Genomic DNA, 23875 nt, shown 5'->3' on the forward strand with positions numbered 1-23875 from the left:
CCAGGAAGTCGTCGTCGTCGTTACTGAGTGACGTCGCTGGTGTCGTGGCGGACGAAAGCAAGCTGCCGAGTGACATGGAGTCGCTGACGTGCCAGCAGCCAGGAGGCGGGCTCATGATCGTCATGGATATGACAGACAAGAGTCTAAGATGCGGGCACTTGGCCCAGGCTGTCGTCGCTGGTGTCTGCTGCATGGTGCTGCTGGTGCTGTGCATTGTTGTCGCAGGCTGGCGCAAGAGATACGAACTAAAAGTCTGGCTTCACTTTCGGACGTGGGGTCGCTGCTGCGGCAAAGGTTTGTGGGCCCTTTCTGTTTTTATGATTCAGATACCAGCTCCTGCCGGTAAAAAAATTATCTTTCTTACAAATAGCCATCATTGTTTTGTTTATATTCTTAATATTAATATTGTATTTCCATATCTAAATTTTTATCACACAAATAATCACATTAATGCTGCTTATTATTTTATACTGACATCTGCAACTGTAAAATGTTTATTGTCTGAAAAGAGAGACAGTCGGCGCATTTGCTTAAAGGCTAGTTGCCGTGGTGACGAGGGGGATCATGACCACTGACCGAGTGTCGGTAAAGATTGTGTCACAGGGAGGGGGAATGGTGGTAGAGATAAACAGTAGCAAAAGTTGGAATGTTTACGATAGTACATTAATACGATTAGACAGCAGAAGTTATGGTTAGTACTATCAAGGAAAAGGTATCAAGACGAAGGCGATGATGATTAGGAGAAGGAAGAAGTTGGGGATGGCAAGGAGAAGTCATGATACAAGTTGAGCGGACGTAAAAAGAAAAGGTACAATAGCACAGGTAATGATGGTAACAATGACACTACCCTTCAGATGAAAAATTATCTGCGTATCCTCCCTTTGAAACAGACGAAGGTCCATGGTCGGCGACAATCAGCATCCCAGAAGGTTCAACGTGTATATATCGATGGATGAAGAGGATGTAGAAGCAGTGGCTTGGGTGCTCCATGTGCTGCTGCCGTTTCTGGAAGGGAGAACCACGCCCTTGAGGGTGTACCTTCCACTGAGGCAAGAAGCCCTTGGGGAGAGCAAGGCCAATGTAAGGACCTTTCTTTCTGTCGATCTTTCTTCCTAAAGCCAATGGAACTTTTAATCTTACCTTTTATGAAATATGTGACCAGCTGCTTTCGACTGATAGTTCTGTTGCATTACATTCAAACCGATGTCTTGAGCTAGTATGGAGCCAGTACAAACTTTTTTCCAATACAGAGACTAAATCTAAAATTAATAGTTTGTCTGAAAAATAAAATGGCTGTTGTATAACCAATTTTTTTGTGTCAAGGCTCGTGCGGACGCCATTGTCGACAGTCACAACATGCTGGTCTTGCTCACACCTGGCTACGTCCAGAACGAGTGGTGCCGCTTCGAGTTTGATCAAGCATGTCGGCACCTGGAAGAGGAGAGCGCGGGCAAGCTGGTTCTCCTCAAGATGGCTGGCGAGGACTACAGACACCGCGAGCATCAGGTCGGCGTGACCCGCCTGCCAGGAGGCGGAGGTGAGATGCTGCCGGCCACCGAGGGACGTGCGGGACGGTGTGGTGGCGCGGAAGATCACCAGCACGCGCAGCAGAACGGAACTGACATGCGCCCTGCATCTGCGCTGCAGCCGAACCGTGACACTGTCATGAGAGGAGCTTCCCCTGGCGGAGACAACCGTCGTCTTTTCGAGGCTGCGACGCCTGATCCAGTTCCGTGTCCCGTAGCGAGGACGACGACGGCGGTCCACATCTGCTGCAATCCGGAACTCGCCGCAGCGGTGCCAGAGCATCTTCCTTTAGATGCGCGACATTCATGCAGCCGCAGAAGGCAAGTGGTGGCTGGCGCCTCACGACGTCAGCGAGCTCTCCTTGGTTGCAGCTTGCTCGCCCGGGTGCGGTGTTGGTGTGGATGTCGGACGTGTCGCGAACCTGGACCCGCGCGGCGGACACATACCAACCACTTGGAGTTCGCTCAGTTCTATGACGTCACGGGTCAGCCGGAGACCCTGGAGAGCCTTAGTGCGTTTCTAGGGGAAGGGAGGTACATCAGTCTGGGGGAACACTTGTGGCGGGAGAAAGTCTTTTACGAACTGTCCACTTACAAACAAAATTGACCACAATCTCTCTCGTATACGTCGCATCCATGCAAGGTCAGAGACAGTTAAAGGCAAGAGTGCTCAGACAAACGTGCAGGTCGTGCTTGCACAAGAATCAGTGTGTATTAGTAAAGCTGAAAACTATAGGAGGTAATCTACTTTTCTCCTCTGTGCTCTGGAGTCTCTATGCGCACAAAATAAATGTAATAAGCGATTCAAAGGCAATTGTGAATGACAATTGTGCATAAATGTCCTAATTGGTATAAATGTCATTGGGTTGAACAATATTTCACTAAAAATTGCTAAAGATACTGATAATGTATATAATAATAAAGAAAAATTGCTAAATATATTGACACACACAATTGGTATTGCATCTTAAATGTAACAACAGTCAACAGAAGTCAAATAATCACACTTTTTTATTTTCACTAAATTTGTTAAATGTACTGCTAATAAAATTTATATTATAAAATGTATTGCTAAATGTATATATACAACCACCTAGAATTAATTGTCCTTACATCTGAAATGGTAAGTCTATTAATTTTAAATTTTGAAAGCCCTAGAACAACCATAATCTAATAACCATAAGCCATATATTAATATGCAAAAAAAAAAGTAACAAAATGTGTAAAAGTGACACTTATCAATACAAGACTATGTAAAAATCTTAAACATGAAAGATAACATGGTTACATGTGTATCTAAGGCAGCTACTATTACCATTACCGTCATACATTCATTTTCCTGGTGTGCACATTTCTTGACATATCTGCCTCTGTTTTCTTTTAATTTCTCCCTTTAATTCTGTTGTACAGTTTAAACACTTTTTTCATACCTCTCCCTCTAGTTTTGGTAATCAATGATTTTTTTTATTAAAAAAGCAGAAGTATTGCCATTCATGTAGCATGAGCATTCGAGTTTTCTGCCTAGTTCTGCTTGATCTTTGGTTTCTTCCATCCCATCTGCTCGAGAATCGGTTTTGCAGACTGCATGGACAATGGTGGCAGATAGTTCTTAATGTACTTCCTCTTCCACCAAGCACCTCCCACAGTTTCATTTGTTCCAAGTTTGGTATAGCGGTACTTGTAATGTTCTGCTCGGATAAACCTGAGGATTGACAGGAGCAACAAAAAAAAAAGAAAAACATAAAAAAACACACTGTAGAAGTCAGAAAAAAGAATAGACTAAGCTGTATTTTAGTATCTTAAACTCCAGATATTTTGCACAACAAACAAGTAAATAATGCATTTTCATTAAATATTATTTTAAAATATTGAATCTTTCCTTTTTCTCTGCATTTCCGTTTTGGAAACAGATAAGTCACATAAAAGGTTCATTCCAACTTCCCTCGTACTTATAAACATACTACAAGATTTACCTTCCCCATATTGTGCTGAAGATATTTTCATGGGAGACATACCTCATATACATATGTTTTTAAGCCAATTTCTCCCTCACAAAATATGATCATGTTGATGCCAGATTTTTGTTTTCTTTTTTCAATACCAACTCACTTGGGAGGCTGCTTGCCAGCAAAAGGGTTGTAGGCAATGAGACTCACGGCATCTTCATCATTAGCGAGAAGTTTGATTGCCAGGTGCACTAGCCATGGATTTTGATTAAAGCTCTGAAAACACCCAAAATACAAAAACAAAGGTTATGAAGAACACTCCATGGTGAATAAAGCTGTTTTACATTTATTAACCACTCAATCTGTGCTAAAAGTGACTTTTTTCATCCATTTCATCTGTTCCACTTTCTTTTATGGGGTAGTAGGGGGAGGGGTGTAAAACATTTGGGAACACCCCAGTAAACTGTCTTCAGGCAAGAGCATTACATGCACTCAGACAAATAGGAAAAAGAAGCTCCACAGAATAAGATGTGCACCTGAAAAGCCGCAAACCACATTAGCCAGTCCAGGCGGTAGTGGTAAGGTGATATCAAACATGGTCTTCGCATGACATTTCCTGGTTTGCATTTGAATTCGTATTCTTCCCAGACTGCATTGGGACTGTAGGGGTCATTACTGTATGTGCCTTGAAATATGACTTCTGTCCTCTTCTTTGTAACACTGCCAAGTAAAAGAATTTTGTTTATGTCTTGTGCTATTATCTTTGTAAGAGATAACAACATTATGAAAAATTAAGTAATTAGTTATGTCAAAAGTTACTGCATAAATATATAATGCAATCATCAACAAATTTTTCTGGCAGATAATGAATTAGTTACTTGAAAACATGATTAACTCCCCTGTCCTGTGGTCAGGTGTAGGAGGTAACAATATGTATTGTAGGTTGGAAACATTGGTTTCTTTTTGTATTACTGAAAATAACAATTTTTCACAATGATGTTTTTATCTCTGATGGCACTTAATAAACAATGATATTAAGTAATATTCAAACAGCTAAAGAGTACTAGCAGGATAAGAGACTCTGCATTCCTTAATTATCAATCACATATTTAGTCAATGGAGTAATCACGACAAATTTTAAACTTTCTGTGTTTATCACTGGACAAATATGCTAAATCACAATATATAAAATAAAATACATATTTAAAAAATCAAGTCCCATTCAAAAAATATTGTAAGGGGGGAAAGTAGATCTTTCACTACCTGACATGAAATCTTTAAGTTTTATTTTTAAAAGTAAAACAATATAAGTTAAATATACCTGCCAAATGCTCCATATGTATTTACAAGTCGCAAAGGGTCAAAAGAAGTATTCATTGCCTGTCGTGAAGACAATAGGTTCTGAACTACTGGGATGCTTAGGTATGCTACAAGCAGTCCTACTCCAATGTTGAATACACGCCTGATATACATACCTGCATGGACAATTATGGATTCAGTAAAGTTTTCAGAAAACAAGCGTCAGATTATTTAATTTGGTATGACTTTCTTATCTACATATGTTAAAATAAAGTATACAGGTAAAGAGGACAGGATCTTATACTACAATGCTTTGCTATAGCTCCACAATGCTCCATTCTCAGATAAAATACTTCTTCGTAAACATAACAATGACTTGTAACTCCAAATTGAATTATCATACGGCAAAAAAAAGTTTTATTGCATACCTATGTCGATGGACGGGGCAGAGGTAGAGTTATTCATGTTGGACTTTTGAAGTTCAGCCACCTGTTTAAGTACTCTTTTGGAGAACATCCAAGAGTAACTGGCATCATCATAACAGGCCAGATTTGGCAATATTGTCAGCCAGTTCAGAAAACTCAAGTTTCCACTGATGATCAGTACCACCTGGAAAATGACAAAACTTTGATTCTGAAGTCAGCTAGAAACTTCTCAAAATGACTTTAAAATAATAAGACTATGTGAAATCACCAAATCCTCATATGCTATAGTGAAAATGTAAAGTGTAAAATAAGAAATAAAGCCAATCTTCCTACTTCAGAAAACTAACTTTAAAGCTTAATGCCCATATTAAATAAATAAGCAGTGCAGATCTTTTAGAATAGAAAATATCTTAAATAGCACAGAGAACGGTTCTTGTCAAAAAGGAGTGGTCAGTGAAGTTGAAAAACATAATACAGTCAAATCTCCCTACTATGCCACCCCGCTACTATGCCACTCTCGGTATTATACCACTTTTGCTCGGTCCCGACTATAAATTCAATGTAAAAATAAATTTACTATGCCACCCAGACTCTCGCTACTATGCCACTTTTTTTTGATTGTTAAAAGACACAAGTTGTGAAATTCCGCGCAGTGCTCGATTACTAAACTGTATGGTAGTGTGGCACATCGCAGTTAGGTGGATGGAACATAGCACGCACACAGGGAGGGTGGAGGCTGGCGATGTGGGGGGGGGGTGGTCGCTAGCCGGGTGACAGCCACGTGACAGAGCAGGGTTCCCAGGGATCAGGGATGGTGCCAAAAAAGGACCTTAAAAGGACCTTTCATGCATTCGAAAGGACCTAAGTGACAGTCATCAATGCTTAAGTTTTTCTCTTGTGTGGTCGGAAAGATGTATTATTTATGAATCTGTGGTCTTCTCTATGTTCTCAAATACATGTATTTCTAGTAATAAATAATCAAAGAGTTAATTTTGATGCCTGTCTGCCATATTTAGATTAGATAACTTAAAAAGTCTCCTTAGCGCGCTGATAACATACACCGTTAATGTTCCAGTTTTCTAGAAATCTAAGTAATAATAATTGCAAAACCTGAAAGCCATTCTTTGGTGTAATACAAAAGTCAGTTCACGTGTCTCTCTCTCGCACACACACTCTAATGGGAAGAGAGAGATAGAAATAGAGCTATGCACAGTAGTACTAGAAGATCAAAGTTCAAGAAAGAGTAAGTTTCTAAAGAACTTTTGAAAAAAAGAGCGTTTTTTGCGAATACGGAAGGGCAACTAGTGTTGTACAGATGTGTAGACCAAACATTTTCTTGTGACTACAAGGAATGCCAAGGATTGGAGGATCAGATGAGGAATGAAAAGAGTGTGATCCTAATGCTAAACCAAAGATGGAATGAGTCGAAACTGTCAAGCATTACAGCCCATTTATTTTTAACCTTGAGATATTATTTAAGCATTCTTATTACACATACATGTAACACATGCAAACATATACATAAACAGCATGATATACTAATACACATAAGATTAAGATTACAAAATGACAAAGCAATCCATCTACTATAAGCAAAAGTTTCATTGATGAAATTCAATTCTTTGTCACCCCTACAGCTTTACCAATACTAAACAATACAATTTCTTTACACAACCTAATTTCCTCTAAATAGTTCTGGTTTTTTAACATGTTCCATAGCATACATGTACAGAATTGTGCAGGCTTATTTAAACTGAAATAAACATTAATTCTGAATGTCACAATTCAACACCTTTTAATTTCTTCCTGTAATCTATCAATGTCTGACTGAATCTTTGTTATCTCCTTCTTCTTGTCTTTGGCTAACAAACGCATGTTGTTAGATCTTTCAATAAGTGAAAAACTTTTTTGCTCTTCAGCCTGGAAAACTATGTCTGTCAGCCAGTTCCAGCAGGTGTCGTTCTTCGGCACTGGTGGTCTTTAGCCTTTTTGTGAGTATTACCAGCTCATCTCCTAATCTCTTTCTGTGGACCTGCTTTTCTTCTGTTTCCTTCTGCTGCTTCTGCTCAGAGAGGTAACGTTCATACCTGCCATAGGCACTAGAAGCGGATATCATCAGTGGTTTGGAGATCTCAACATTTTCCACCCCTCCCACACTGTGAATATGATCAAGAATTACTCTGCGTGCTTTTAGTGCAGTCTGACTAAGATTGTCAGCTACTGTTTCTTTGTTGAATGAAAATCCTCTTTCCACTGTAGCTTGACCATGAGAGAGTAGGAGTAACTGTCTGACAACAGACCACAACACCTGAAACTCTGCTTTTCCAGCAAGGGCATCATAAAACCAACTATCCAGTCTTTGTGTCATAGGGTCAAAAGCCTTACTACCACACTCACCTGCAGAACTGTCAAGAAAATTACGGAACTCTGACAATACCTTGTCACAAGTCACATCATCAAACCTTTTTCACACCTTGGCAATACAACAAAACCTTTTTCATTTTTTGTATTGATTTGTCTTTTTCCCCCATGGTCTTTGGGTTTAAGAAAGTTATGTTTCTCACTAGGGTGTACTTCAGTGGAGATTTATCCTGCAATTTTAGAACAACTGCTTTCAAAAAATCTCTGCATTCAGCTCTGAAGGCCATGAGAGTTCCATCGTTTACTGATGACTGTTTCTTAGCTACAGCCAGTAGTCTATCAACCCTGAAGCCAAGTTCGATCATGCTCAGATTGACATGGTTAGAACTGTTGCATATATCAACCTGCACAAGTTGGAGGGCAGTTTCACATTTATTAAGTACATTTGACTTGATAAATTTGTGCATCAGATTTTTCATAATGTCATGTAAGTCTAAACAAAGGAAAGGAAGAAGAGGCTGATCAGCTTGGTATTTTCTCAAAAAAGGTTCAAGTATACTGGCAATTAAACTAAAGAAAGCCAGACGACATGAAAGCAAAGGGGTAGATAAGACTCCAGCTTTTACAATATCAAAAGATTTGTTCTTTGGCAATGTTATTTTTTTCTCCATTGCAGCTTTGACAAATTTTTCCAAGTATGGAAGCATAACAATTGCTTTTTCAGCAACAGAATTGTTTTCAAGCCATCGGTGAGCACAGAACTTGGCTGGAAAAGATGTGGAACCAGTTACTTTTATATAATCTTCTCTTCTGGCTGGGCTGTCTCTGAACAAGATATAAGCAGATGTAAGAAAATGACTCAAGCTCCCATTGAGAAGCCTCGCACCCACGCCTAAATGCATTGTGCATAACATGGAGTCCACAGCTGCCCACATTTAACAAACCAACATTGTGATTGGTAATCATGTCGTTATTAATTTTCTCAAGAAGGTTTAGGTTTACAGAAGGTCCATCCATAGAAATTTGAAGTAAATTAGCTTGCTTGAAGTTTGATTCGCTAATTACCTTACTGAACTTTTGTTGAAGGTCTATGGCCGCGGAATGACCCAAAAATTCCGAGGTCAGGTAATGAGTCCTTACAGCATTGTCACTCCAGTAACGAACATGGAAATCCAGCTGTTTAGTTTGAGTCTTATGGTTAGAAGATTCATCAAACAAAAGAACATACTCAGGCGACGAATTTACACAGTCCAGAAGCAATTTCGAAAAGTGAGGAGCAAGCCCAAATGAAGTTAGATAACTGGCTTTTGTTTGACCGCACTTAAATTCTGCAGCTACTTGGCTGTCTGGGAACATAAGTCGAAACAGTTCAGCAGACTTTTCAGCAGATCTGAAACTGTAGTGTGATTCCACAATCTTGAGAGTCCACAGGATCTCTGCCTTCAATCGTTCATTGCTCATCACGAAACCTATTCAAAGAAAACATTTAAGTTACCATTATGTCTGTAAACATTATGTTCTGTCTGAATAAAAGACAGGTTTCAAAAAGCAATAATTAATGACATGATAATATAAATAATACTAAACTAAGTTAAAGTATAAAGATGGCAGCATAGTTGAAAATGAAAGTTATTTTCAGCTAACTGATTTAGCTTTAATGTTAAATTGTTTGATTTTAAAAATCCAAAAAATAATGTATTTGCTGGTAAAATAGGATAATAAGCATACATTATTAATTATACTTTCTTTTTAATCTTTCCTGATCAGATGCCAAAAATTCAGATCAATTTTCTGCAGCAAAGCTGTAGTAAGATTCGTGATTGTATAAAACTCTATTTGTAGTTCGAATCATGAGAAAATGAAAATCTCAACTTTTTAATTTAAATAATTCTTTGCTATTTACTGATCTTTAAGCTATTGGCTTCACCGTAAATTAGACGATAGGCTTAATAAAGAGTGGAAAAAAACCGCAAAATGTTATGCACGCTTTAATTTAATGTGTTTTCTAAGTACCCACATCGTTAACTAAATGAATCGCTAAAGATAAATAATTGTCAACTTACTGGACACACTTGCAGAGCTGGTCGGTGCCGTCTGATTTTGAGCGGGCTGTGGATGTTCTCGATGACGAAAGTAATCAGTTACACAAAAGCGCGCATCTTTCAGAAATACTTTTATTTGCCTTTGGTGTCTTTCGGTAACCATGTGCTGTTTCAGAACACTTTCGCCCATTGATGAAAGATTCAGAGATATTTTGCAGGCAGCACATCGTGCCAAATGTTTATTGCTCGAGTCTTTTATTAACCAATCTTTATACTTGTCTTCCTTTAGCCACTTCTCCTGAAAAGAGCACTTCCCGGCATCTTTCAAATTGTTAAGCAGACAAAGAAATGTGGTCGACACGACGAGAGTGAACTCGCGAAAGGCCGAAACGGACGTTCCCGCCGCGAGCGAGACTGGGTAGTCATGTGATTAAAATAGCAATGCAGCGAAAAATCGTCGGTATTTTGCGCCAAAGTCTACTCCGGAAATAAATTTGTTGTAATATTTTATCGATAAAAGGACTTAAAAGGGTCACAGAGAAAATGTAAGGACCTGTGTGAGAATTTGAAAGGACCGCATGGCAAATAAAAGGACTTAAAAGGCCTTTTGGCGAAAATTCAATATAAAAGGACTTAAAAGGACCTTGCAAGGACCTGGGAACCCTGCAGAGGGAAGGTGTGAGGGAGTCGACTAGCGACAGGATTCAGGTGCGCGGATGTGGTTGGGAGGGGTGGAGGATGAAGAGGTGAGGGGGAGAATGAGAGGAGACAGCTAGCGAAGCCGACGATTCTTGAGAGCTTTGGACCAGACCTGGGCAAAGGCCTCCTGTCTCTGACCGGCCCGCCCACCAGTATATATACTATACATACAGTGTTGGGTAAAACTGAGTTAACTATATTAGTCCGGCCCTCTAAAACCATCCCAATTTCTCATGCGCCCCTTGGGAAAATTAATTGCCCACCCCTGCTTTGGACTGACGGGTAACTTGAACAAATAAAACCGTTTTTACGAACACTCTCTACTATGCCACTCTCGCTACTATGCCACTTTTGCTCGGTCCCGGTAGGTGGCATAGTAGCGAGATTTGACTGTATTGTACATTTTAACCTTCCTTTAATCCTAACAAGTATTTGTTTTCATACTGTAATATTCCCCCAATAAAATGAGACCAATCTATCTGTCCATCTCATCACATGCACTAAGAAAAGACTCAAAGTAGTCAAGAAGAAGCATGCTGCATCCAACAAGCATATTCTGTATGTCTGCCTTCTCAGAAAAATCAAAAAGGTAAAAACAAAACCACAGATCATATTGAGGTGAATCTTTGAAAATTAATTTCAGATTGATGGTTTGAACTTACTTTATTTCAACAGAATCCATATCATACCTGAAAGAGAATCTGGAAAGCTCCCCCTAGAAGGCAGAATGGACGCGGCATGAGAAGAAGGAAAGGGGCAACCAGCTCAATGAAGTGGTTGGACAATGTCTCAAACTTGTGCCATGCCTCAGGTGCTTGATGCATATAGGTGCTCATAGGGTTAGGCACTGGCTGAGTCTAGAGGAAGCGATAACATCATTATTTCTAGTAATGTTAAATACATCCAATGAAAAATGTCCACTCTCTACTAATAGATGTTTCTCAACTAATAAAATCATGCAGTCTGACTATAAAGCAACTCCTGCAACTTATAATTGGAAACCCTAAGACCATATCTTCAAGTACTTTTAATCAGAACAAACTTCCATTTTTAAAATAGACTTATATCAAGAATAAAAGCAGTTTACCTCATAGTGGTAGTTCATGCAAGTAAGATCTCTCCAACACTTGTCTCCCCTGATCTTGATCAACCCCTGTGAGAATACTTTAATCCATCAATTATAATCAATTATGATGATACTAGTAATTTAAAAACTTAGGTAGTGTTGTTGCCCAACCAAAGTCAGTGCTTTGCAAAACCTACCTACACTTTTACAGACTGAAATAAATGTCACTTGAATGAACACCTTCACTCCGCTACAGACATGCACTAAAAAAAAAAATAATCTAAGACAATCACTACAGAGGCCCAATATTGACAGTGTTTAAAAATTGTTGTTAGTGAAAAAGACAGTAACATGTGATCTGAGAGAAAACGGGCTCAACTGCATAAATCCAAGAGTTGTTTTGTAATGCAACTCCAATGCAAGAAACAAACCACTGCAGTTTTCAGGTGAAGAACAAGATTCACTAGCAGGTAGGCATTTGACGTTCCAGTTGTGTTCTGATTATTTCGATCTCAGACAGACATGACTCTGCTGTCGCTAACACTGTTTCCAAACCAAAATGGCCTGTTACCTATTCTAAACATATCTAAATGCTGACAACACAAGGAGCACTTATAATGTTTGATAAATATTAATATTTTGAAACTATAGCTTTGTTCTTACTGCTCCAAGCATGATCCTAAATATCAACCACCGATAGCCCATGATGATAATAAAAGATGTTGGCGTTTTACGTGGCATCTGGCGCAAGGACCAAACAGGACACAAAAATGTAGCAAGAAATCCCGTCTCCAACAGTTGAGACTCCCATCCTGCAAAACCAAATAAACTTGATATGTTCACATTGTTTGCCTATGTGCCATCTCCTTTCGATATCTATTTCCCAAAACAAATTAGGCTATCAACTGACTCAAAAGATGTATCAGCGTGAAATACTTTGAAATACGTACACTTATTATTTTATTTAGGCCCTTCGCCCCTCCTGGGGCATAGGCCATCGACTACAGTCTTAACTGTTGTCGATGTTTTGGTAGCAAGGATTTGTTTTACGGGGTGGGGGTGCTGGCCCCACGCCCAACCCTCCTCCTTTTTCAGCCGGGCTTGGGACCGTCCTTGGCGGAGGGCAGCCAGCCCTGTAAACAGATGCCACGTGCAGAGAAAGAACAGCATGCCCGAGACGAGAAATGAACTCAGGGCAGCCAACCTTCACTGTATTGGTGACAGGCGCTAACAGCGCTAACCGTTGCGCCACTGGGCCGCCTGAAATACGTACACAATGACTACCAATGATGCTTACATCATCAAGACAACAGCCAACGGAAAAGCAATGACCATAAATTAATTACAAAACAAAGAATACACCAGATAAACTTGTACTATTATAGACCTTTATTTCTTTTCATTTTGGTTTTTTTGAAACGAGGAAAAGTATTGTGAAGTTGCTGTGTGCATTGCATGTTCATAAATTCCTATGGTTTTATCTGGCTTTCTGAACTAATTCTACATTGAGTGCAAGATTTCTTCAGTTTTTATTTTTGCAATTTCTTGGTTCATAAGATCATAATGTGCAGCTTAAAACAATTATCAATCAGAAGTACTAACCCCCACTCCTTTTCTTTACTGTGCTCTTAAATCTTAAATCAGAGGACTAGTCTCGTAATGTCTAGTTTCATGTTATAAGATACACAAATAAAATTAAATTATTGTTTTATTAATTTAAGTGGTGATTCATTTATCGAAAATCAAACAAACATGACCTCAATCAGTTACCACATAAATCAATAAACAGTAATTTAGTTTTAACCAGAAAAATATGCTCACGTTTTACAGTCTAGCATATTTCATTCCATGAGTTTTAGTTTTTGATTTAAACGTGGATGTACTGTCCTTATCTGCTAACTAGTGGATATCCCTACCCTTAGCATTGTAAGTGTCATTTACTGCCACGATGTGCTAAAACAGTAGTGCTGATATCTGCAAATAATTGGATGTTTTAAACTATGGATAAAACTAAGTTGAATTCCTTACAAACAAACATCTTCATCAACTTAGATATGACTAACCTGAATTCCTCATTGACAATATTATCAACTTACCAAATCCATACCTGCAAAAAAATTGATTATACAGTAATAAATGTAGAAAAGAAGGAAAAATATTGCATTAAAAATATTAACATCTTTCTGATTGAGCAGCTCTTTCAATTACTGTAACATATGATTGCTCCAAAAAGATGCTAAGGAATAATATAATCATCATTAACAAGAAAAGACTACAGACAAGATGAACATTATATAAGAGTTCATGAAACTATTTATAACATACAAATTATTTTTCTTTCATCAGACATTGCATTTAATAATAAGCCACAGCAATAATATTATAATTTTACAGCAACCATGCATTTTGTCTTCAAATATTTAAGCTTACCATCGCTGTCCAACATTGACAAGAGAATGATAGAGGACCCATAGGGTCAGCATTATGAACCAGTTGGCTGCTCCAAGAACAATTACTAATCCCGATAAAGCTAAGCCTGTCAAGGCAATCCTATCCAGTAAAGTAGAGAGGTTGTGTTCATAGTCAAACATCCATATTATGGTTGGTACATTGAAAATGGTGTTGAAGTTCAGCCCTCCCATTCTCTTCTTGATGCTATCTAAAAATAAATTTGCTGGAAGCAGCCCATTGGGGCCAATAAGCTGCTTGTTTTGGTGCAAGGCCACAAGGAAAGCAACAACTGGAAAAGACATATGTAGTATGCATCAGTTAACTATAAACATTTATATCTAAAATCATATATTTACTAATATTTTTATGAAATACAGCTTTTACTATACATCTGCATAACACAGAAACATTTCATATATTGTTGATGCAAAGCTGCCCATTTTCTAACCAATGAAATAATGTGCTTTTATGATGGAATAATATTATGATTTATAAGCACAAGACTGACAGAAATGGAATAAAGATCACAAAAGTAAGGAATGAAAAGTTCACTTGAATATAACAGCTTTATAACTTTTAATGCTTCTTTACATACAAAATTAACTCTGTGTGCACATACACACACTCATAGATACACTCATATATGTGCACAGTGACTGTTTTGCAGTAGCTGAATTAATTTTTTTATTATATTTGTATCAATTGTTTCAATCCCCTTTCCCTGCGTGCTAAACTCAAAGCTGATCTGCATCTTGCATCTCAAATTTTGCATCTTACACATATGCAATGTATTTTAATTATTTATGAAAATAAGTGCACTTACAATAAATAAAACCTAGATATCTCAAAAGGACGATACGAGTGAACCAAAACGTTCCTTTGCCAACTACGCAGCCAACATCAACATCTTTGACTTTCGCTTTTGTCTTTTCTTCCCCTCTTCTTGAGACGAAGAATCAGTGCGCCTTGACTGACTGTCTTCAAAAGGTTTAGCCGTTGTTCTCTTTCGGACAGCGGACTGCGTACCTCCGGCGTGCTCACTCATGTTCACTTTCAGATATTTCTAACAAACGAAGATTGTGATTTAAAAACAAGTTGACGTGTGCTTCGCAGATTATTGCAGGGGAAGCTACTCTTGCACGATAACTAGAGTAGCATTTCCTACCATGAAGGAAATCAACAGTGGCGTGTTGCATAGCACGTAGCGAATCGAGCGAAGCTAGCCTAGCGAATCTAGGGGTTAGCGAAAGCTAGCGGTCCCTGTGCAACGCAGTGTAGCCGGAAGCCAGAGTTTCAAGATGGCCGACTTACGGCGAGGTTTGAGTGAAGTCTTTGTTTTGCAAGCTACACCCCGCCATGCTGTGGCCAAGCCGTCGCAAATAAATATCGAGCTTGCGGCCCACTGTCCACTGAAAGTAAATCAGGACAATAATGAAAATTCCAATGCCCACATGATCGGTTTCGTCGAAGTCATCGTTCCAGGATACTCGACATACCAGTTCAAATCTCACTTCGAATGTTGCCGGACGCCTTTGATGTAAGTTAACGTAATAAAATAAAGTAAAATGTAATAAACTTAATGAAATATAAATAAAAATGCCAAAATCAATTTTAAGGAATGTGAACGTCCAAGATATATATATATGCATAAATGTATCCACTACACATATCTATAATAATGCTCTCACACACAATAAACACAAACTTTCATAGAGATCTTTTGTGAAATTTTTCAGGCTCTCCAGGCTTGGATTGAGCCTCATCTGCCACAGCAACGTGGTTCAACAATAGAACAAAGCTGCTTGCCACCTTGTGGTTACTGGCACCAAAATCACCCTCCAGAATATATTCACCTATATTTGCCATACCACGTCTATAGCAAAGCATCCATCATCAGTGTCTGCTTTTCTCTTCCACCAACATTTATTATTTCATTATATAATTTGAATATTTTGCATAAATATCTCTTGCATTTGTATCAACACCCATAATTTCTTTCCCCATGCAAATTGAGGTCTACATGTCTTTGTGTCACCATCATTAATAAGTTGTCCACCATGTGCATATATTATCTATGTGCATTTATATTTATGATTGGTGTGATTTTGCAGTTGTGCTTATATGTTGTCTACATACTGAAGTTGACACAGCAGCAGCAAAGTATTGTCATACACCATATGGCTGTGTATTTTTTCATCACTGTGTACAGTTCTCTCCCAGCAACCTTTATTATTTCCATTGCATAATTTGAATTTTTTTATACATATCTCTTGCATTTGCATCACCACTATGATTTGTTTTTATTCGTGTAAATTGAGGAGTGTGCGTGTGTTTAATTCCTGTCACCATCCTTAATAATTTGCTTTGTCACCAGATGCATGTCATGTTCTGTGCTTTTCAAATGAGTGTCACTTTTCGTGTTTAGCTTTGATGCAACACTTTTCCAGTTATAATTTCTCATTTGATTATCATGTAATGTGTTATCATATAATAAATTTTCATTTGATTTTACTAATTCATGGTAGAAAACAAGTGTGCTTCATTGTGTACATGATTATCAGGTAAATCAGGATTTTTTGGTTTTTAACGGTCACAGTGAAAAAAAAAAAACCATTTGTAAGGGCGTGTAAGTTTTTTTATTTAGTACTAAAATCAAGACAGTGACAATATCCTTTATTCAGTAGGGTCGTACTAATAACCGATACTGGGAGAGGTGAGGAGTCTCCTGAGACATTCCTTGCTGTTCTTGCTTCTTTGTAGGGGTGGCACATTGCTGGGTATTGGAGATCTCGGAGAGAGTGTTTACTGAAAATAAATATTAATGAATTATGACCAATATATGGGCATGGAAAACCCAAATATGTCTAGCCTGTATGCCCATGATAACTGCTCTTGCTGGAACAGTGCATGAATACAAAAAGTTCCTAACTGAGCTTTTTACATATCTAGACTCATCTCTTTGTGGCAGAACAGACTTTTGTCACTACCCTCCCCAAATACCTGTAGGAAAAGAAGCATTAAACAATTAATACTTGAACTGTCAAATGTTTTACTAAATATGGCTATACTAAAATTATGCTTTACTTGCTTATTTATATTATAAATGGTTCACTCACCTTTTACACTCCCCAGTGATGATGATGTCAGTGGTGGGATGAACAAGGGTCTCCTTCCAAGATTTTAGCCATTCTGGAATAGAAATTCCATCGTGATCTTCCCTGGCCCGTTTTCTTGTTAAAATCTAATATAGCTTTGTACCTGTTGGGATACAAGTACCAAACATGCTTACATATCATTATGTATCCAGACTAATTTCACACAGCTACCAAAAAATCTCTACTAAAGCTTGGTTGATACTGGTGGGGTCTTGTTTACAGGTTAAATGAATGAATTGTGGTAACAAATAAATAAGAACTTGCACAACCTTAAAAACCTGCGATGTTTTGTTTCTCAGATCTATGGAAAAATGTTGCACTCTAAGACAGAAAGCCCAATGATTTTGTAGGAACTCACCATATTTTCATATTGCTCCATTTTTTTTCTCAAGTGCTGCTGGAGCAAAGTGGCATCCTGAGGCTGCATTTCCGAAGCAATCCTCTTCCATACCTCTATTTTCAAGTTGGAATTGCAAATTGTTCCTTATGTTCGGCATAAGTGTCCATGAGGAAAAGTATGCCCCCTTGGTCCATTGATTTCCCACATTCATTTCTGTTAAAATATGAAATCAATTAATCAGGAATAAAAACAGGAAAATAAAAACCAGAATAACATAGTGATATGTTTAGTAAATGCAACAGTATCAGATTCAAACTTAAAGCTTTGATTCTAAACATCAAAGAATAGGGTAGTTGTACTATTTTATTCTGTTGGAAGGATAGTTCAATAATGTGCACAATATTTTCATAGCTGGGTTACCCTAGCAGCATCGGAAACCATAAGCTCAAGGGGTCCACCAAGTTTGTCTTGATCCGACTGTGATACAGGGGGTCAATCTATCGCAATGCTTGACTCGTCTTGCATGGCGCTGTCAGCGCATAAGTCAAGCTCCACGCTCGCCGAGGCGAAAACAGAGTGCGGGAGATCATGCCCACATATAGGGTCGTGACCCCTAACAATGGCAATGACTCTTCGCCATGGCGTGCTACATACGACCACATGCGTGCAGGCAAAGCCGCCATTTTCAAATGTGTGAGTCTACACTTTTCCCAACAGAAAAGCTTCTCAAGCGGTCAATTTCTATACTGATACATGTGTTCGACGCTTCGATAACAGTACGTATAATTTTTATACTCTATATTAACATAGTTATTGAGATTTTAACTACAGAAATGTCCAAATTTAACGCAGAATATCATTCTAAGAGAAAAAAGATTAAGAGTACACATTAACGCAATAAATGCACAAGTTTTCCAGACACAGGTAGAAATCGTGCTCAGCAGTTCTGAACGCTTGCATTTGATAATTCTTTAGCCGTTAGCAATGGAGAGAATTTGGAGCTGTCAGAATTTCCTCAAATTGCGATTACGAAAGTGGAACGTAACAGAGCTTCGACAGTTCCGTCTGTTTACTGGTACGATAGCGTTAAAATGCCAGGTTTCTTCGGGCAGTATAATATTTTTTTCTCTTATTTATTGTGGGTTTGTTTTTTTTTTGTCTTGCAAGTCCTGGGCTGTGTGTGAACTATGCTGATTATTAGGCTCATAACCTTTCATGTTTATTTGTTCAAGAAGCAGTGTTTGTATGGTAAAGGATTTTTTGGTGTAAAATGTACTTGCTTTGTCACATATTGCTGATAATGTTGACAGATTTGGTCCTTTGGACTCTTAACTCTGCTCTCAATTTTATATTTTTTTTAGGCTAGCTTAAACGACTTTTTCAAACACCAAACTTTCCACTGCAGCAGCTAATTAAGAATATTTGTCAAAGAGCAGCATAAGGATTGTGTTCCCAGTGGTGAACCAAAAAAAAACTTATATAGATAGCCCATTGACAACTGATTGTGACTGGAAGTATCATTTCAGACAACTTTAATGGTCTTTTTCAACAACAAATCATAATAACTGCATAATGGTCAATAATTTATTTTACTGTTATTCTAGATAGCTGGCTGCTGGCATTTTAAGATGAAAGTGGTCACAGGGTGTGCAACTTCCCACTACAATCTATTGAACCAGATGCAAGCTTCATTAATTAGAGCTATAAAGCTGATTCCTCATGTCCTATGCTTCCAGTTCTCCTGCACAAGTCATTAAGTAAGTGCAATTTACTTTTTGATTCATAATATTCATAATCCTTGTGCAGAAAGAAAATTTATGAAGCATGTGACCATTAATGGTCAAAATGACTTCTATGTTATTGTGTGCTGCAGATTTAAGGAAGAGAAAAAGATAATACCTGAACTGTTTAAACACAGTCATTACACCACAGATAGTGTAGCTTTTGTTGTGATGCTGCACTATAAGAGTGTGTTATTATTATACTTTTGATCTTGATTTGTGAAATCTTATTTGCCTTCTATATTTATTTCCATGCAGGTAACTACCAAGAATCTAGCTGAATCTGCAAGGGACAAAAATGTCGGAGGTGGAGAGTGATGACAAAAATGCTCCCACTCAACCAAAAAGGATACGGATAACTCCGATTAGATTTCGGTCTGTTTTTTTCCTCTGCTTAATTTTAGGGAATTTTTTTTGGTGGACATCATGTAGGGACACAAGGCTGTGTCCTCTTTCTGGTAAAATAGCATACAGTGATAAACAAGTTTTGTACAATAACAATAAAATGTTCTTTAAAAAAATTTTAACAACCTATCAGCAGCTGACAGTTTAAATGTACTAAGCTGAAAAAAGTTTATGCAAATGTATTCATTTGACACAGGGATGCACAGCTAACAGCGAAGGAGAGAAGGATGCCGAGGAATCACTATATGCTGACCATTCAGTTATGCAGCAATGTCCACCACCATTGCCATACTCTTTGCCACTAGTGGTTGGCACCATCTCAAGGGTGTCCCAAGTAGCAGCTTTCAAAAAGGACTGTTTCACCTTTGCCTTCACACCCCCAGCGCCTTCCGATTCCATTGTCTGGTTTTCAGCCTGCCAGCATAAAGACCCATAACCCCTTGGAAGGTAATTTAAAGCCATTTTGTTTATATCATTTTAGCTTTTTTTCTTCTTACCCTTGGCCAAGAGTTATGACATGCTTTTATGAGTTAAACTGGAAGCGGAAAATCCCAGCCTTTTGCCATAGTGAAAAAATTTGAAACAAATATGGATCACATATCAGATAGATATGACAAATGGTAAAGATTAACCAAAATTAATGGTATTTTCCAGGCATTGTGAACTATAGCAAAGCTAGAAAAGATCATTATTTTACATGTTTTCTGCTATTGTGTTCTTAGGTTAGAACTAAACTAGAGAAAGTTGGGATGCAACAACTGTCTCTTCTGGAAGAGATGAAGAATGATACAAACAACCTTAAAAGGATGTTTACATGGATGAGGGAACAAGAACAGGAAAGGCAAATGACACGGGAAATCTGCCAGAGGGGTTCCAGTCTCGCTTAACAATCAGCAGAAGATGTAGAGAGTCTTGAGGGAGATATGAAGACAGACCCATAAAAAAGGACATGCTTGGTATGTGCTTTATTCTGATTTGTTAGTAGGAGGAGTCAAATCTTTTTATCTGATTCCCTTTAAAGGTTTCCATACCATACCATTCATTGTATAAAACTAATGACATGTTTGCAGTACTAAAAAGTAATAAAGGCATTGTTATGGTGGCATTGATTAGAGCAGATAGTAAATTTTCTGTACCCACTTTTGCTTGGTTGTATGAAACTTCCTGAATTGTTGCTGTCTTTTTTTTTGGGGGGGGGTGTCTTTAAATACTAGTTGTCATAACAGGTATTATAATGTTGCCCACTGCAATTTTTTTTAAATGATGTGTATTTATTTTTGTCTGTTTTCAGGAATGCCATTCGGTGATGCGTCGGGCTTCACATTAAAGCATGTAGTGAGGGGCATTCTATCTGTGCTATTTTCAACTGAGTTGGCCTGATCTTACAACTTCAATGGGACTCAAGAACCACCCCTTCATTTACAAACAGTTCAGGGTAAGGATTTAAATATTTGACTCTGTGTGTGTGTGTGTATACGGTACATTAATACATGCCTGTCATAAAATAGGACTGTTTGGATTGTTTCTTTATCTTTTAGTTATGAACCTTAACCTTTGACTCTGCTAGGTGCAGACAAGAATTTCATTAAAAAAAAAAACATGACAGGAAGATAAATCAGGCCTGGAGAACTGTCCCTACCTCATTTTATTGTGATTGAATTACATTGCCAAAATAAAATATGGACACATGTTTACGCAATTTCTAGTGACTGTAGTCCTTTAATCAGCTGGTTAACACTGTGTAGAAAGGAATTAAAATGACAGTTTATAGACATCTTTACAGTTCCCATGTATTGGGATTGTTTTTGAAATTAGAATTTCCAGAGTTTTTCTGCCTATAGAAATTCTAACTGAAATTCAATTCAGTTCCACTTGTAGTTCCTTTCTGTTTATAACGCTTTAAATTTTTATGCCACTTTACATATCAGTATAATTTGCTTGTACCTCTTTTTGTTTCACATTATATTCTGGATTTTAGGGTCAGTAACCTACAATTAAGTGATTACTTTTTTATGCAGACCTCATATTCTTATATTTGTTCTATTTTTAGATGCTGCAAGAAAAAGTTATCCTGAAGCTACGGATGCTGACTTGCATGCATCAACTTGGTTAGCTGGTGCTAGGGATCAAGAGAATGGCAGAAGGGAAAGGGTTGAGCACAGCCTATACGTCAGTTAATTGTTCTGGGGTGGAGGACAAGTAAAGCTGTGCAACTTTCTACCTACAGTTGTAAAATTCTTGTACATAAACCTGCATATACTAAATCTGGATTTATATAATTATATAAAACTGTGCTGTGATTATTATTTACTCTAACCCATTAATTTATCAATGAGGATATTTTCACCCGATCCAATAAGAGATGTGTTGTGGTAAATTCAGAATCATTTATATGTTTACAGTTCTTTTCTAATACCTTCTAAAATTCTTGAACATAATTGTGTTTCAAACATGTGTTTGATGGTTTCCTTTTCTTAGTGATAAAGGTGCAATTTAAAATTTTAATCTGTTTTAAAAGATTGTAGTTAATACCATAAGCTGCAATCCAACCTAGAACCTTTTATAGTTAATTTCATGACTTTGATTTATTTTTAGAAATGTCTATTAAAGCATCACTCTTTTTTGACAGCAATTCAGTTCATACTTATCATTTGATATATTGTCATAGATCTTTGAACCTTTTCTTTGGGAAAATGTAATTAGTGTTAAGGAAACTGCAATTTAATTTTAATTGTTTTGTCAATGGATACATGGTTTTGCATCGTTCTACAACTTATAATTAAATAACGAATGTTGCATTAATATATCAAGAGGAAACATCTTTTATGTATGCAAACAGACAATGCTTTAAAAAAAATTTTATATATTTTTAAAATTATTTTTTTTTATCAGTTTGCTTTTTATCCTTATTTATGATAACATTTTTACCTTGATAAATGATAAATTGTTTATGTATACAAATGAGACAATGCTTTAAAAAAAATTGTATATTTTTAACATTATTTTTTTATTAGTTTGCTTTTTATCCCTATTTGTGATAATATTTTTACCTTGATAAATGATAAATTGTTTATGTATACAAATGAGACAATGCTTTAAAAAAAAATTTATATTAAAAAAAATTTTTTTAGTTTGCTTTTTATCCTTATTTTACCTCAATAAACGCCAATAAATAACAAATCATGTTTGTTTTTTTATAACATTTTGCACTTTTGTGCACTCTTTTGCTGCTTGTTATATATATATAATTATTGCAAAATACACAATTTATTAATCCATTTGATATTGGTATTTTTTAGGAATTTTGGCATGTCTTGATTTAGAAATATGTAAATCAGGATATGCCGAAATCCCTAAAAATACCAATAATCTGAAGATATAAATAGTGGGATATATAAAAAAAAAAAGATGGGACGTACCCATGAGCCATCAGGGTTGACTAGTGGTCACAAGGGGGAGAGAAGCGTCCCACGCTTGTTTCACAGGTAAAACCGACATGACCCCGTTGTTACGGCCCGGTTTCACTTTCGCTATGGGTCGGACGCCATTTTGCCACATGGCCCCCGGATACTCAAGACATGTCCCCCACCTGTAGCCAATATTCCTTTGCTGCTGGGGTATTTGTGAAAATAATTAAAGCCTTCCATTATAACAGCTCTTTATGGCATTTATAACACTGAAAAAATACCTTTATCACCACCTTCAGCCTTTTCATAACTTGAGATAATAAATTTTGGAACTAGAAAGCAGAAAATTAAAACACACACACAAGAAGCCGGTACACGCGGAGACTGCAGATTGGAGGATACTGTCGGGGCTACAAGTTGTTATAAAATTACTCTCGCTAAACATGTGAATATTTTGTCAACCTTGATAATAGGGTATTTTAAATAGCAATCGCTAAAAAGACACCACTTTGTACACGGCCTTAATCGTAAAGCTCGTACTCGGCAAACGCCAATCCGACTACACATTGTCTAAAATTGCTCCGCTACACAAATAAATATATGTTCCACATAAATAATAGAGTATTTTTATTACTTATCATTAAAAGATACTTACCACTTTGTATCCGGTCCAATACTCCTTTTTAACGGGAGCATCAAAGAAACTCTCATCTGCAAACTTGAAACCGACAACAATGTCGGCCATTTTGAATAGCAAGCGTAGGACCTCCAGCGGCCGCTAGCTTTGCTACGCTAGGGGTCTAGGTTCGCTAGCTTGTAGGGGCGCGCTCTTTACACTTCCGGCTAGATTGGCTAGCTTCGCTCGATTCGCTACGCCTATGCAACACGTCTCAGGAGTCTTGATGTAAGTTTATTTTTCAAGATTTTCCATGAAACCCACCCCTAGAACCTTACAATACTACTAACTTAGTT

General features: G+C 37.6%; 2 protein-coding genes across 4 annotated transcripts; one reads left to right on the forward strand and one right to left on the reverse strand.

Annotated features, from left to right (window-relative positions):
- The first annotated feature begins 4 nt into the window (after nucleotides 1–4).
- On the forward strand, nucleotides 5–2590 carry LOC112564500. Its single transcript, XM_025239356.1, has 3 exons — nucleotides 5–294; nucleotides 891–1080; nucleotides 1324–2590. The coding sequence occupies exons 1-3, from the start codon at nucleotides 149–151 to the stop codon at nucleotides 2131–2133; spliced, it is 1146 nt and encodes a 381-aa protein (XP_025095141.1). The 5' UTR covers nucleotides 5–148; the 3' UTR covers nucleotides 2134–2590.
- A 387-nt stretch (nucleotides 2591–2977) lies between these two features.
- Nucleotides 2978–15212, reverse strand: LOC112564498 (lipase maturation factor 1-like). Of its 3 annotated transcripts, none has more exons than XM_025239348.1 (11): nucleotides 14639–15212; nucleotides 13795–14104; nucleotides 13461–13471; nucleotides 12028–12176; nucleotides 11386–11451; nucleotides 10988–11155; nucleotides 5200–5380; nucleotides 4794–4947; nucleotides 4009–4192; nucleotides 3636–3748; nucleotides 2978–3228 (listed from the first exon to the last, which is right to left on the reverse strand). In XM_025239348.1, exons 2-11 carry the CDS (start codon nucleotides 14004–14006, stop codon nucleotides 3048–3050), a joined length of 1419 nt encoding a protein of 472 aa, XP_025095133.1. In that variant the 5' UTR covers nucleotides 14007–14104; nucleotides 14639–15212; the 3' UTR covers nucleotides 2978–3047. The 3 variants fall into 3 exon arrangements, with proteins under 3 accessions (XP_025095133.1, XP_025095132.1, XP_025095134.1); XM_025239347.1 differs by having other exon boundaries at nucleotides 13428–13471; XM_025239349.1 differs by lacking the exons at nucleotides 13461–13471; nucleotides 14639–15212 and having other exon boundaries at nucleotides 13795–13948.
- Between the last annotated feature and the right edge of the window lie 8663 nt (nucleotides 15213–23875).

This window comes from Pomacea canaliculata, linkage group LG5 (genome assembly GCF_003073045.1).
Source record: "Pomacea canaliculata isolate SZHN2017 linkage group LG5, ASM307304v1, whole genome shotgun sequence".
NCBI classification, from domain to species: Eukaryota; Metazoa; Mollusca; class Gastropoda; order Architaenioglossa; family Ampullariidae; genus Pomacea; species Pomacea canaliculata.